The 16246-nt window shown below is 35.9% G+C and overlaps 1 protein-coding gene across 2 annotated transcripts in view; it reads left to right on the plus strand.

Moving 5' to 3' along the window:
- The window catches only part of WDR35 (WD repeat domain 35), a 52002-nt gene that overhangs the window by 19525 nt on the left and 16231 nt on the right, over positions 1 to 16246 (plus strand). The window contains exons 11-17 of one of the 2 annotated variants that reach the window (XM_070799099.1): positions 1668 to 1700; positions 2062 to 2122; positions 8024 to 8168; positions 11168 to 11237; positions 12267 to 12320; positions 14191 to 14300; positions 14773 to 14983. In XM_070799099.1, coding sequence (XP_070655200.1) covers positions 1668 to 1700; positions 2062 to 2122; positions 8024 to 8168; positions 11168 to 11237; positions 12267 to 12320; positions 14191 to 14300; positions 14773 to 14983 — 684 coding nt within the window. The remainder of the gene's footprint in view (positions 1 to 1667; positions 1701 to 2061; positions 2123 to 8023; positions 8169 to 11167; positions 11238 to 12266; positions 12321 to 14190; positions 14301 to 14772; positions 14984 to 16246) is intronic. The other variant, XM_070799100.1, reaches the window with a different exon arrangement.

A 16246-nucleotide genomic window follows, 5' to 3' on the forward strand; every position in this document is an offset into this window, starting at 1 on the left:
TAAAGAAGCAGATTTCTAGATTCCCTCCTTCTCTGAGCCCCTGAACAGCTGCCCTTCTCAGTCCCAGGGAGACTGGTTTGCTCTCCAGAGAGGATACAGAAAGTCTCTGCACTGAGGGGCACTAAGCATAGGGAAGGGTAGAGGGACTCTTGCTGAAAACAGGGCAGTTAAATGGATGCTACCCCAATCTTCTGTTCCCACTTGGTTCCAGAACAGATTTCATGGGATCAGGAATCATACTAGCATTTGACTTGTCAACTTAAAATACTTTGGAGAATTGCTTTCAAAATTCTGAAGGAAAATGTTTTCCCACCTTGAATTCCATACCTTAGGTAAACAATTCTTTAAATATAAGGGTGGAATAAAGACACTTTTAGATGTACGAGATCACCGAAAATTTACCTTCTGAGCTTCCTTAACTTCAGAAGGGACTTCAGGATATGGTTCACCAAAATGAAAAACCAGGAAAGAGGAAGAAACAAGGTTACGTGACGAGCGTGGTGAGGAGTGGTACCAGCTGACAGTTCTGCACGTGCTGAGAGAGTGGATCACCAAAGCAGAGCAGGCCACGCAGCTCCAGAAGAAATTCAAGATGAAATTAATACAATATTTAGTGTGGTTGAGCTCCTGAGGGGAGACATACGTAGCTGGGAGATAATGGGGGACTTGAGTTAGTATGAAATACAGAGAAAACTAAGCAAAGAGAAGAAAAAGGCAATTATCCACAACAGGGAAAGCAAAATATGCTTGAGAGGAAAATAAAATCATGTTGTACCTGACTCAGCTGTGAACAGCATTTATGGAGTCAAAATAATGTAGTCCCTGAATTTTTAAAAAATTAAAGTTGTTTAAAAATTGAACTGTAATAATACCAGTGTAAGCCCTAAGTTCTGATATAACGAAGTTATAGTGGAAAGATGGAGGGGTGAGAATGTGAGATGGGAGGCTGGGCAAGAAGGGTGACAGACGGGCGCGTGCTTAGCTTTCCCAGTGGGTGTGGTGCGTGGTGTCGCAAGGTGAAACAGAGTGAAGAAGCAGCGCTGTAAACACGTCACTTACGCTTGTGCAGGTAAATATCGAACGAGTGAATTACAGGAGCTGAAAGTAATTACTCTTGGCAGCAAGAAATGGGAAGTTGGGGGGATTTCGTAAGAAGTCTTATTTGGTTCTTTAAACTATGAGCTGAGCATGTGAATGATAAGCATGTAAAGCACTTGTATTTTATGGCAGTAAATAAGTTTAAGCAGTGGAAGAGTAAATCATGATATTTTAGTATAATTTTTACCATTTAGTTTATGTTTATGAAATTAAACAAGTTTTGAGACACTGAGAAAAGAAAGCATCTGTGCATAAATAGAACATTGAGAATGGGCTTGTTTGAAAATATTATTCTAATCAGAAAAACATCTGAATAAAATAGTATTCTTAGTACTAGATATGGAGAAGATGACTAACAGCAAAAAATGAAATTATCATTAGAATTATCTTATGTAAAGTATACATTATGCTTGATTATTTTTCCTAATAGGAATCATTGATAATTATTTGTGTATATTTAACTTAAAAATAGCATTTTAAGTTATTTTCAGTGGGTTGGATAATGTTTTTTTTCCTGAATTAACTGAATTTTTCTGAATTTCTCATGTCATTTATATATTGCTTCAAAGGAGGAGAACGAGATGGAAACATTTGGTGCAATGGTAACAAATTAAATTAGCCTTTATATAGCTGGTTATAGGATAAAAATGAGTTTTGAAGTTACAGCTGATCAGCAATTTTAGAAATATAAATAATGAAATGTAGTCAGTGTACTTGTGTTTCTTAAATGGTCTCTTTAAAACCAGTGTTCCACTATATCTAGAAATCAGCCTTAGTTTAATTTTAGTTTGTATTTCTTTACTTTTGTGCTATAGATTATCTTTGCTATTCTTTGTATTTAATTTTTATCAATTCTTTCTACGTTAGTGATACTTGAAAAATAAATAAACATGCTTTGTTAAGCGTTATTTCTTTGATTGTGCATAAGCAGCAGTTTTGATACTTTCTGTTTTATTTGTTCAGTTTGTTCTAGTTCTGTGTAATTCTATTGGCACACCTCTGGATCCCAAATACATTGATCTTGGTAAGGAAATGTTAATGTTTACTCCATCTTTATTCAAGTCTTATTTGTAAACTAATTTTAAAATGTAACAATGGTATTATTAACTAGGATGTTATTCTCTAAAACAAGGATGAGCATACTTCCTAGTGTGCTTGGTTCAGGTTTGGTACCAGTCTATGCCTGTTGTCATAGTAAAATCATTAGTAATGTCCCATTTCACTCTCAGAAGGATCCTGCTTAGTACAATAATCATAAGTTTACTCCAGAATTCACAATAATCTCATGACTGCTATACTGCCATTATTTGCTTTTAATGGGAAATATAATTGTATGAGGATTGGATCCAATGTGATGATTAGTATGTAATAAACTGAGGATTATAGAAAGAATTTTGCCATGAAACCACTCTTATTACTAATAAACTGCTTGTAAATACCTCTCTTCCATAAAGAACACTTTAGCTGCTTGTGGAAGAGAGTTTTGCCTGTTCAGATTTTTCTGATGAAATCAGTCTATTAATAGGAACAACATAAAATATTTTCCTGACTTTTTGTTTTCAGAAGACATTTGTTGCTTTAGATCTATCATGCCCTCTAATAGCTCTGGAAGTAACCACAAAAGTTTCCAAATCTTATTCTTAGTATTTTGTCAAAAGTTGTTACCAAATATTTTATTGCCATTTCACTATAACTTCCAAAATAATGTTTTTTAAGAGCATGCTAGTTTATTGGATATGGTGTTAGAAAAAATAGGTATCAAAAATTGAAAACCCATTGAATTATTGAATTATTTTCTCAATCTGAGAATTAATCTTTTTTTTTTTAAGATTTCACATTGAGCCTTAACAATCAATTGTTAAACTCTGCCTTCTAAGTATTTTGCTAAGGACTTTGAGTGATACAAGCAAATGTAAAACACACTTGGTGGTTTTGTTGCTAAGTCGTGTCTGACTCTTGTGACCCCATGGACTGTAGCCCACCGGCTTCCCTGTCCATGGAATTTTCCAGGCAAGAATACTGGAGTGGGTTGTCATTTTCTTCTCCAGAAGATCTTCCTGATCCAGGGATTGTACTGGGGTCTCCTGCAATGCAAGCGGATTCTTTACTTACTCAGCCACCAGTGAAAAATACTTAGCTGGTCTCAAAGATTTTATACTCTATGTTTAGGGCCTTGGTAGCTGATTTCTCTTTTCTTTTTTTTGGTAGCTCATTTTTAAGCATTGAAACTTTTCAGCTTCTTGTCTTATGTTCACTGTTAGGTTTGTTTATATGTTTCTCTATATTTATATATGTACATTAATGGTAGTATTCTTTGTAAATGTTAGTATTCTTTAGCTTAAAATTGTTGCAGACTCTTACCACATGAGTATCTTCTATTTATTAAAAATGTGAGTCTTAAATGTAAAGGATAAATTATGTCAATCTTCAGATTATATGTTTTTTCTTTTTAATATCAAAAGTGTTAATATAGAATCATAAGGATGATAGGGTTAGCCTCAAAGTAATTTTAATCACAGGCAGTCTGTGTTTTAATAAAGCCAGATGTAAATCTTTTACCTTCAAAAAATGGCAAATGCTTGAGGGCATGATTATTTGTATTTTTGAGTCTTGAGACTTTTTTATTTTGCGGTCTTGCTGGCTGAAATTTTAACAAGCAGTTCTTTCACTGCTCTGCAGTAAACCCAGCCAAAGACTCAACATTTTTGTTTCATACATATCCTGTAAAATTCCTTTTTAAAGTTTTTATGCCAAATTTTCATGAGGACTGGAGGCTGAAGCAAAAAAAAGTATTTAACTGATATTGTCCTAGGAAGTATAATTTTTGTCATCTACTCTTCCTGAAAGCCTCTGCAGAAACTTTGAAAAAGAACATTGTATATTATTATATATTATATAAAGTTTAGTTTGTAGGGTTCTGTTGTACTATACATGTAAGAGCCAGATACCATTTGGGGGACCTCTTCTTTTAAGCCCTCAATTCCTTCTGTGTGCTTCTGTCCAAAGTACTTACTCTGCACTGTGATTATTGATTTTCTTGTCTATTTTCCCTACAAGATTTTGAGCTTCTTAAAGATCTGTCTACAGTGTTTCATTTCTGTATCCCCACTGCCTACCACGGTGCTTGCCCAGTAACAAATGTTTATTGAATGTATAAAAATATTTAAAAGAGAATCCATTTATTTAGCAAACCACCAATGAGCATATACTGTCTCAGGTACTGTACTGGGTACAAGGAGTGATAAGAAGTTAATTCTCACACTTCCTGTGGGATGTCTAAAGACAGAATTAAAATATAGTTCATCTATTGAACAGTGACTCTTTCTCCCCGGCTGTGTGCTTAGTATTGTGCAAGGTGCTGGCTGAGTGGATATCCGTGCATAAGGACGTTAGGGACACGTCCTCTACTTACAGAAGCTTTCATTTGAGCTGAGTTCTGAAGGGTGGGTATTTCATTGAGTGACATTTAAAGAAGAGGAAATAGCATTTGCAGAGGAATGAAGGCATGAAAAGTGCCTGAAAAGTACCAGCTGCCTGTGCCGCAGCCATGGTGGGGAGAGCACATAGGGCTTTCTCATCTTGGCCTGTAGCTCATGCACTAAATCTTCTGTATACCTCTTCAGCGAGAGGTGACGATCAAAGTCATTCAGTGCAGTTTCACTTTACCAGCTCTTTAAAAGGCCGAGAAATGAATAGGTAGGAAAGTGGGGGAACATTACGATGTCGACATTTATTTCAGGTCTCGGCATTAAAATATAATGTTACAAGCAGGTTTTACTTATATGTGAATTCCTAGATTGTTTTAAATTATTTTACATCGTTGCTTGGCTACTGACTATTACCTGTTAGTGTTAACAAGGTTCAATTATTGGAAGCGTAATTACTTTCTTTAACATTTTTTTCCAGTAATCTTTATAGAGATTTCAAATTTTTTTTTCCAGATATTGAATAGTTGAGAAGGACATGGACTGCTTTTATTCTGGCTGTGTTTTTTTCCTAAAATATTGTATCTATTATAATATGTGGTTGTCTAACTTTTTCCTAGAGGCTTAGTTCCAGGAAACTTAAGAACTAAACTACCTGGATGGGATAGATAATAAATAAAGATCTAGCATAATTTATGTAGATAGCATTATCTATGCATATGAATTTGCCAAAATTACTGCCATAATGATTCAGAAGAACACATGTCATATATATTTTTGTTTTTTGTTGTATTGACTAGTGAATATATATAGTTTTATTATAAAAAGCAAAAATAATAGCAACCACATCTAACAGTTATTAACCCTTAAGGAGAAGCAGTCTGCCATAGTGGTTAAGAACACAGACTCTGGAACCGGATTGGCCGTGTTCGTGTCCCAGCTTCTATTGTTTTTCTAGTCGTGTGACTTCAGCGAGTTATTTAACCATTCCATCCTTCAGTTTCTTCATCTGCTAAGTGGGGATAATGATAGTGCCCACCTTACAGGGTAGGTATGAATTATGTATGTGATACATTAATTATATACGAATGTAATTACATAACATACCTGGCATAATTTTTAGAAATTCAGTAAATACTGGCACTTAAAATTACTATTATTAATTATGTATTCTGTGCCAGATACTATACTATACTTATATTTATTTCTCTCTTAATCCTTCAAGTAGCTCTATAAGGTTGGTAATATTATTATCTTCAATTTACAGTAAGCAGACCAAGGTTCAGCTGGAATAAGTAATTTATCTAAGGCCTCCATGGGGCCGCAGAGTCAGACATGACTGAGCGATGGACCATGTACACAAACTTAAAGCAAGTGCCTGTGATTTGAATCCAAAGTTTGACTTGCTGTGAACCACTAACTTTTAAATTTTGAATTCAGCTAATAATAAACTTGTGATTATTTAGGCTGTATCAAAAAAAGGAAACATGACTATAATTTTTAATTGTAGCTAAGCACTGGTTAATAATGCTTTTATATGCTTTCTAATAAAATTAGAAAGCAGTTAAGGTTTGTGAACTTACTTCATATCACACTAAAGGCATAATAGTTATTTGTGTCAGAGTATCCATGGTAGAATTTACTGAATATTTAGCAGGTATCTTATGATTTAGTGCAGATGGGATCAGCGAAAGTTGAGCAAAACCTGGACGTGGGCTGCTCCTTCGTCTCACTCAGGGCTCCCCCTGAATTGGGGCTCTGCCACCATTCTCAGGACTGCCTTCCAATCAGCTGTTCTTTAAAGGAAGGCTTCTTGCTCCCTCTAGAGTTTGATAGCAGTTGGTACACATTTTGAATAGAGAAATCGTGACAATTGTAATGAAAAAAATTTTTTAAATATAATTCAACTTACTGAGGTATTTAGCATATAAAAATTCTTGTATTTGAATCTCAACTTGTTTATTCAATTAACACCATACCATCAGTCTAGTTTCTAATTTTTTGTTCAGTTCCTATGTCTCTTACTGCCTTAAATGTCCTTTATTTGGACTGTGGCAAGAACTCCCTGGTGGCTTAGACAGTAAAGAACCTGCCTGCAATGCGGGAGACATGGGTTTGATCCCTTGGAGAAGGGCATGGCAACCCACTCCAGTATTCTTGCCTGGAGAATCCCTGATGTACAGAGGAGCCTGGCGGGCTGCAGTCCATGGGGTCACAAAGAGTTGGACACAACTGAGCGACCAAGCATAGTACACAGCATAAAAACTCCATAAAGGTAGCTGTTATTAACACTTTCCCATTATCCTGACTTTATTAATGATTACTTTGTACAGTGTTTGTGAATTGAAAAATATGTTTTGTACCATTTTAACTGTGAATTTAGAAATTAGGTACTAAAATGAGCTTTTAATGAGTTTTTTGTTTTTCTGTGTTTTGTGTGAATGTGTGTATTTCATTTTATATTGTTTACTTTGTTTATTTTTGCTTGAGTAACCTTGGGCAAGTTATTTTTTATCTTTAATTCTCTGTTTCTTTATCTGTTTACGATGGATTTTCTATTTCATCAAAGGGTACACGGTGGAAATTTAATTAAATATTCACTAGGAAATGGAACAGATGAAAAGATGTTTAAGAGAATATATTCTTAGTGAGAAGGAACTTTGAAGAATATCTTTTTCTAAATTAATGATGGGTGTATACCTAGGAGTGGAATTGCTAGGGCATATGGTAATTCTATATTTATCATTCTGCAGAACTACCAAGCAGTTTCTCAAAGTGGATGCACTGTTTTACATTCCTACTATTTCTCCACATTTTTGCAAATACTCATTATTGTCTGACATTTTGATTCTAGCCATGCTAGTAGATGTGAAGTATTACTGTGATTTTGATTTGCATTTGCCTCATGGCTAATGATGTTGAGCCTCTTTTCATTTGCTTAGTGGCCATTTGTATATCTTCATTGGAGAAATGTCTATTCAGATGCCTTGCTCAATTTTTAATTGGATAATAATAAATTATCCAATTTATTGTGATACATTATTGTTATAAGTGTTATTTGGACATTCTAGATTTAATTCCCTATCATATATTTGATTTTCAAATATTTTCTTCCTTTTGTGGATTGTCTTTCGCTTTTTAGATGATGTCCTTTGGAGCACAAATATTTTAATTTTGATGAAGTCCAGTTTATCTCCTTTTTTTCTTTTATTGCTTGCATTTTTGGTGTCATATTTAAGAAATCATTGCCTAACCCAATGTCACGAAGATTTATACATAAGTTTTCTTCTAAGAGTTCTGTAGTTAGGTCTTTGATCCCTTTTGAGTTGATATTTTTATATGGTCCTATAGGCTTTTGACTCTTCTGATTTCTCAGACTGTGTTTGGAATATTCCGTCTGTAAAATAAGGGGTTGGATTCATGATTGCTGAAGTCATTTGCGGCACAAACCTTTTGTGATTCTAATTGTAACCAAATTGTCTTTCTGTTCTTTTTAATAGTGCCATTATTTGTTACAATGACCAAAACCCATGTGATAGCAGCTTCGAAAGAAGCATTTTATATCTGGCAATATCGTGTGGCAAAGAAGCTTACAGCATTGGAAATTAATCAGATCACCCGGTCTCGAAAAGAAGGGAGAGAAAGGTATATCTTTTAGTGCACATTTTTTAGTGGCTCAGCCATATCACATTTAAATCAGACATAGCTATTTATAAATTGTCATGCTTGAGAACCATAAATTGTTTTGATTACTAGAAATAATATTTTTCCATTAATCTGAATATCTTTCAGATTTGTGTGTTTAAATTTTTTAAATTAGTTTTACTTCTGGCTGTACTGGGTCTTTGTTGCTGTTGTACTCAGGCTTTCTCTATTTGCAGCAAACAGGGGCTACTCTAACTGCAGGGCATGGGTTCTCATTGCGGTGGCTTCTCTTGTGGAGCACAGGCTCTCGGACGTGCGGACTCAGTAGTTGTGGCTCACGGGCTTAGTTGCCCTGTGGTACGTGGGATCTTCCTGGAACAGGGATCAAACCGGTGTCCACTGCATTGGCAGGTAGATTCTTAACCACCGGACCACCAGGGAAGCCCTATATGTTTAAAGAGAAGTAGCATGTGGTATAATAAAAAAAAAGCCTTTAGAGATAAAGACCGGAAGCCTATGTTTTTATAAGGAATGGCTATTCTCACTCATCTACTCTCATCATATTACAGTTGTTAATGCTACAGTGAAACGTGATTATTCAATTGAAATCTAAATGTCTAACCAAAACTTCATTCCTAGGGTTAGTGGTAGAAGTTTTTCCAAGAAAGTGGGATGATTCTATTGTCATAATCATCACAGGAGAGGCAGGTCCTTAGACACAGATATGGAGAAAGTCTATAGGTGGGCAGAACTGGTTCCTCACCTTCTTTCTCCTGCCCTGGATTCCAGGGGCTTGGGGGTTGAAACTATTTCTTAGAAGTGGGGGTAAAGACGACTCTACCACATGGAGAAATTAGGAGCCCTGATGGAGGGATTCTTTGTAGTAAGTATTGCAGTGCATTTACTGTGTTTTGTAAGTTACATGGTCTCTGTTAGTGATATTCCATGTCTGTTGCTCTGTTGTTGTTATCCTGAGCCTTGAAGCAAAGCATTTGGTTGAGTAATTTTAACCTGATGATTCTTAATGAAGGCACAGGCCTGTGTTGTTGTTGGTGGGCAGCGAGCAGACTTTTCAGAAATCTCAGGTTGCTTTTTTCAAATCATTTTCCTTCAAACATACTTGAGATCTTAATGCAGTCTTCCCTTCCTTTTATGACTCATTTGTGTACTAAGGTAGGCGATACAACCCCAGTAAAAGTATTTTGGATATGTGAATTCATGTGGAAGCAGAAAAAAAAACCAAAACAGTTGAAAGAGAGTCCGTGTTGTCTTCTCGGTAGTCCTGAGAGACTCAATGCAAATAACTTCTGGCCTCTTTGAGGAGAGCACGTGGTAGACATAGCAGTAATAATGAGAGACCTGCAGTATGTGGGGAGAAGGTAGATCTTAGGACAAGGTTGGGGAAGAAAAGTCTAGCCTCTCCACGGAGTGAGTGTCCTCCGTGAATGAGCTAAAGCGATTCCGGCTTTTGTTTAAATAAAGAAGGCATCATTTCCTTATATTTCTGTCTGGAATATAATTGCTAGTTTTAATGATTTTGGACCAGTTATCTCTGAACTTCAGTTTCGTCATCTGTAAAATACAGCTGGCGATGGTGATAAGAGCCAGCATTGATTGAGTACTTCTTGTTACTTCTTGCGTGCCAGATACTGGTGCATCTTGTCAGTACTCATATTATTCCTGTTTCACAGGAAACAGACAGAGGTACCCAGCTGGTAAGCAGAGATGGGACATCCTGCCAGGTCTATCTGGCTCTGAGCCCCTTGACTCAAGATTAGCCTTTCTTGTAGTACCCTACTTGTTTTAATAAAGGGATTTGGGTCAGGTGATCTCTTGAGAGACCTCCTATTCTAATCTTTGACTTTTACTTTGTGACAACTAAGTAGAGTTATTAACTGTATGTACTTAATGGAAATGTATTAAAAAGTAGAAATATGGTTACTCTAAACTGGTATACCTTTCTGTGTTTCATGCAGTTCTGTCACCTGTATTTATTTAACATTCAATCTCCTTATTATATTGATGAAAATACAAATGTGACTTCAATTTAGCAGTGATAAAATTTAATGATATTTTAAAAGTAGAAAATGGCTTAATTTCCCGTGATTATATTACAGCTACAATGTCTCAAACCCCTTTTTATGGATCAGGCTCTGTACATGTGTGCTTTACAAACATCATTTAATTTATGCCTCTCAAAAGTCCTGCAAAGGGCAAATTGTTAGCCTTCTTTTACAGATAAAGAAATTGAGGCTCAGAGAAGTTAAATAATTTGCACAGGGCCTCAGAGCTACTCAGTGATGAGGTATCTCTGTTCCTCCATTCATTTTAATGTTTTTTTCAGCAGACGTTATGGAGCGCCTGACAGTGTGTGGCAGGCACTAGAGATGTAGTTTTTGCCTCTAGGAAAATCACTGCCTAGTGGGAAAAGCAAGTAAGCTAGCTGTGATACTGTGGTGTGAGTAAGTGTTACAGTAAAGGTATCCAAGAGACAGTACACCTGAGGTGGTGCCTCTTTATAACACAGGAAGCTCAGGGGAAGGTTCTTTTCTTCAGAACAAAAATCCCATTAACGAGAGCTTCCCAAATACACTTAAGTTTTACTTTTATTAAGCATATCGATAAAAAGGAAATTACGGAGAAACAACAGAGACACTTGGTGCTTTAGAAGTTGTTCCTGACAAATGTTCCTTGGGAGAGTAAGGGAAAATATCTTTTGCAGCTCATTGAAATTCATTGGAAATCTGTGATTCTATGTCCAGGTATAGTTTTGGCCCAGCTTCCAGGAACATGGCACTTGCATAACTAGTAAACACGTGGTCGGTAGTTTCTGCCTTTATAAGGTTGAGCTGTGTCGAGAACTCTTTAAAATAATCAGGACATTAATATTAAATAACAGTATTCATTGGTGTCATCCAATCCTTTAATTGTTCTAGAGATCATGAAATAGTATAAACCTTACTTACACTGTCATTGAAATTTGAATTTTTTTTTTCCAGAATTTATCATGTTGATGATACTCCTTCTGGATCATTGGATGGTGTGCTTGATTATAGTAAAGCCATTCAAGTAGGTGATTTTATTAGTGCCAGCAAATGTTAATATCCATAGATTTGTAAATACTGTGATTTTATTTTGAGACATGAAAAAATTTATTTCCAGTGAATAGCATATTAGTCGAGTAATTTTTTAAAAAACTTCTATTCTGATCCAACTTGTTCTAGATCTGCTATGTTTTCATCTTTTGATTAAAAAAAATTTTGTATTTTGACACAATCTTAGGCTCATAGGAAGTTGTAAAAATAGCACGTAAAACCGCTTTACCCAGCTTCCCACGTGGTGACGTCTTATGTAATGGTAGTGTAATATCAAAATCAGGAAACTGACATTGGTAATGATGCGGTGAACTAGACTACAACTCAATTCCTTATTCAGTTTTCACTAGTTTTTACGTGTAGTTTTGTGTAACTTTATCACCATAAAGGAACTTGCCTAATGCTACTTCTTCATTTTTATACTCACTCTCCACCCCCATCCTTGTCCCCTGGCAATCACTAATCTGTTTCCATCTCTATAGTTTTATCACTCTGAGAATGTCTTATGAAGAGAATCATATAGCATGTCACCTTTTGAGAATGGCTTTTTCTTTTCTTTTTAAAGATCCATCCAGGTTGTAACAGTGCCATACCATTTACCCCTTCTTTATTTTGGCATATGCTGGTCCTCATGCTAAACGTTCATCTTTTACGACTAAGCTCAAGTGTTTGCCTCTCCTCCCATTTTGGTCTAAGTTTAGGCTCCTCCCTCTGTGTTCTCGTAACTCTCATGTTTACCTCTACTCTGATCACACTGTACTGTTGTTAGGCGCTGGGTCCAGTGTTCCCCACTAGACTTTTGAGTAATCCCTGAGGGCAAAGATTACATCCGAGTATCTCCAGTGCTTCAATGTCTGTCACAGAGTAGGTGCTCAGTAAGTAAATAGTGGTTAAGTTAATAAATATATAGCTGAAGTATTCTTCTTAGTGAATTGCATACCACCTTATACCAGATCAGTCATTCAATAAATGTTTAATAAAGAGTAACATTGATTTATTTTAGGGCACAAGGGATCCGATTTGTGCCATAACTGCATCTGATAAGACGTTGATTGTGGTAAGTGGTTAAAAAAAACTTATTCTATGAACAGTAATCTTTTAAGTGGTGAAAACAGGGCAAAGCAATATGTTTTGGATTTGAATCTCATCTTGTGGGCACCTCAAGTTTTACTAGGTCCAACAAAAGAAATAAAGTTTTAAAGATTGCCTCACAAATTGTTAATCATTTGCAAAAAATAACTGTGAAAGTAGTAGACTCGTGGCCAGCTGGGGAGAGTCCGTCACTGGGTTGAATGAGCCCTGTAAAGATTGGCCAACGTGCAATAGATTGGATGGTGGCAGTAGGTCTTGGAAAGTTTCCTCTCTATGTAGCCTGCTTTGTTGTGTACTAGAGAAAGTGCTTTGGCTCAGCTGTTTTTGTAAGACTTAGAATGAAGAGGTAGTGTGTTTGCTAGCCAATAAAATAAAGAAGTCTGTGGCAAATTTTTGCTGAATTTTTCAAATAAAATCAGTGTATCAATGTTATAGTGTCTCTTCTTGAGCTCTGATATTTGAAAATAGTGATTTTAGAAATAAATGCTGAATATAGTCAAGCTGGTAGAGTCATTAAGTTTGAATTATGTAAATAGATCCTTGAGTGTGTATATTCCAGTTCTAGTTACATTCTTTAGACATTAGCTAAGCTTATGGGGGGAAAATCTTAAGAACATAGTATTCATTTTTCTCACCAAATGAATTTGGTGTATGTTTTAAGCAGTTTGTCTTACAGTCAGCTCTGTGGAGAGTCTTTTCTTTTTATATTCTTTGTTACATAGCACGTTTTTCGGTTGTGTTGTGATTCTGACATTTGCAGGAAAAAATGAAAAGAAAATGCAAGTCAGATCAACCATAGAAGTGGACTTAATTCCTAAATGAGAAAGTCTCCCTATAAGAAACACTCAGACAGTTTTAATACCAGCAAAAATTTTAGTGGTAAAAATATCTTCTGCATTGAAAACTTTCCACTGTTGAAATATAAAGAGCTTTTAAAACCATGACGTTTTCAAACTCAAAGTCATAGGACCTACTTTTTCAAAAACAAAATCTGATTGCATACTTCAGTATATTAAATCTTTTAAAGGCTGTACCTGTCTTTTGCACATTAAAAAAAATATCTGCCCTCGTTACCAGTCCCTTGCCCTTCCCAGTCTTCCTGACAGGCCCTCTGCAGAAGCATGCTCAGAGGAGACAGCTGCTCCTGGCAGAAAGGGAGAGGGAATAGTGGGCTGAGGGTAGCCTCCTGTTTTTTCCCATTGCCATGGCCCAGGCATGGTAGGATTTCAGTCTGTTGCTCTGTTGATTTGTCAGCCTTAAGGCTTGCAGAGTTGCATGGAAACTTACCTTCTGTTCTGTGTTTAAACACATTGAAATAGTACTCACTGTATCACTGCTTTCTGATCATCACCTTTTGCCACGATCTGGTATCATATAGATGGCTACAGGATGACAACATAGACTTTCAGTGACAACTGTATTTGTATGGTGGTCTTATATTTATTTTTCATGTATATGAAATTTAGTTCAGTAGGTGCTGTATATGTTAGCTTTCAATGTACCCTGAATATTAACCTAGACAATTGTAAATAACCCTAGATATGTCTTCCATCTGATATAAGACTTGGTGTATTAAAAAGAACTAGGTTTCTGACTTTTTTTTCTTGGATATTACATGAAAAAAATTAGATCATCTTTGGCCACTTTAAAAAGGTTTTAATTAAATTAGGAGTTAAATATGTACTCAGAACATGATCAGTATCAGAATTGAGAATTCACTGTGACACTACCACTTTGGATTTGAAGCAAATGTATGAACATATAGAGAGACCTGTAGTTGTAATTTAAAGTTATTATGGTAAATAGGCTTTAGTAATCAAAAATATTTTCTGTAGAGTCGTGAATCTGGCACCTTTCAGAGATACAGTCTTCCTAACGTTGGTTTGATTCAAAAATACTCCCTTAATTGTCAAGCCTACCAATTATCCTTGAATTGCAACTCTAGGTAAGTCTGAAAACTTTCCATAGGTAGACTGTCATCCACTGGGATTGTTGTATTTATGTAACAAATGCAAAGACGTGTGTTTGTGTTCAACTTGTATAGTCCAGTGTGGTTTTACTATACTATATTTGTATTTAAATATTATATTTATTAGGAATATATATATACACACACATATATATATATTATATGTTTTTCTCGAATTGGGCAAAGATGTTTTTCTCTAATTGGGCAAAATATAGAAATTCTACTGTAATATTTTAGGTTATTTGCATACCAGTTGCTTTAGTCCCTTGGATACTTTTTTCTCTCAAGGAAGCAAAATGGAAATGTTTGTTTCAAATTAATTATTTAAAGCCATTTCTACCTTCTTCCTGGGTTCTGGTGAAGTTGTTTTGAGGAATGGTGACAGGTAATTATATTCATGAATGCGGGATTACTGTTTCTCCCCCTCCTCCAATTTCATTACTTGTAGCCGCCTTGCTGTCATCGACATCTTAGGAGTTCTAACCTTCTTTGACTTGGATGCTCGAGTGACAGACAGCACAGGACAGCAAGTCGTTGGCGAGTTGTTAAAACTGGAGCGAAAAGATGTCTGGGATATGAAGTGGGCCAAAGATAATCCTGATTTGTTTGCAGTGATGGAGAAGACAAGAATGTATGTTTTCAGAAACTTGGATCCTGAGGTAAAACCAAGAAACAAGCATTAATGGTACATAAATAATGAGCCAAAAACCAAAACCTGGACATTTCTCCTTTGTTTCTTCAAGAACTTTCTTAGTGTTGGCTGCATGAATTCTGAAAATAAATAGGAACATTTCTGTGGAACTCAAAAATATTTGGTCTTAAGTGGGATTAATGTTTATCTTTTAAATATTCTCTACTTTCACTGAAAGGTACTTTCTAAGCATTTATCTGTTCTATTTAAAAGATGGAACCATGGTCACTAACTGTATAGTCTTTATTTCTTCCCTTGCCAAAGTTTAAAAAAAAAAGAGAATCTGTAGTCTTATTTACCAAAGTTGCTTAAGGCAACCTAACCAAAAAGTGGTTGTGAAATTCCTTTGCCCTTTCATTCTATTTTGTCTGTTCTGTGCCTACCTTTGTCTCATTTATATTTACATGAACTTTATCAGCCAGTAATCCATGTTCTTTTCTCATCCTGATAATCTTGTGGACGATGACTAATAATCTCCTCTCTCTGGTGTGTCAGAATGCTCCTTTCTCACTGATTTTTAAAGTTATATTTTTTGTTTTCTACTTGTGACTCACATCAACTGAGTTTTAGGCACTGAACTTTCCTGTCAGTCTGCTCTGTAATTCTTAGCTATTGTGTTTGGGAATTCAAAATTTGAGTGGTAGCCTAAACAAAACATAATTAAGAAGATAAATCTTTTAAACAATTTTTGAATTATCTGTGGATTTTCAATTTGAAATTTTCAGTACTCCTATTGTACTCCTCTAGTTGGAGAAGGCAGTGGCACCCCACTCCAGTACTCTTGCCTGGCAAATTCCATGGACGGAGGAGCCTGGTGGGCTGCAGTCCAGGGGGTCGCTAGGAGTTGGACACGACTGAGCGACTTCACTTTCACTTTTCACTTTCATGCATTGGAGAAGGAAATGGCAACCCACTCCAGTGTTCTTGCCTGGAGAATCCCAGAGACGGGGAGCCTGGTGGGCTGCTGCCTATGGGGTCGCACAGAGTCAGACATTACTGAAGTGACTTAGCAGCAGCGGCAGCAGTGGAAATAATAAGAGATGACTTGATACGTGCTTTGTGGCAGTAACTGATGTTTGTTTGGACCTGTAGTTTCCTTCTTGGGAAAAAATTACATGCTGGGGCCTCTGAGCTACTGAAGATCTTCTGTAATAATTTATTTAGTGGTAAACTATTTGCCCTTTTATTTATTTTTTTTAATTTTTATTTTATTTTTTAACTTTACAAATAT

The sequence above is a fragment of the Bos indicus genome, chromosome 11 (assembly GCF_029378745.1).
Source record: "Bos indicus isolate NIAB-ARS_2022 breed Sahiwal x Tharparkar chromosome 11, NIAB-ARS_B.indTharparkar_mat_pri_1.0, whole genome shotgun sequence".
Classification (NCBI taxonomy): domain Eukaryota; kingdom Metazoa; phylum Chordata; class Mammalia; order Artiodactyla; family Bovidae; genus Bos; species Bos indicus.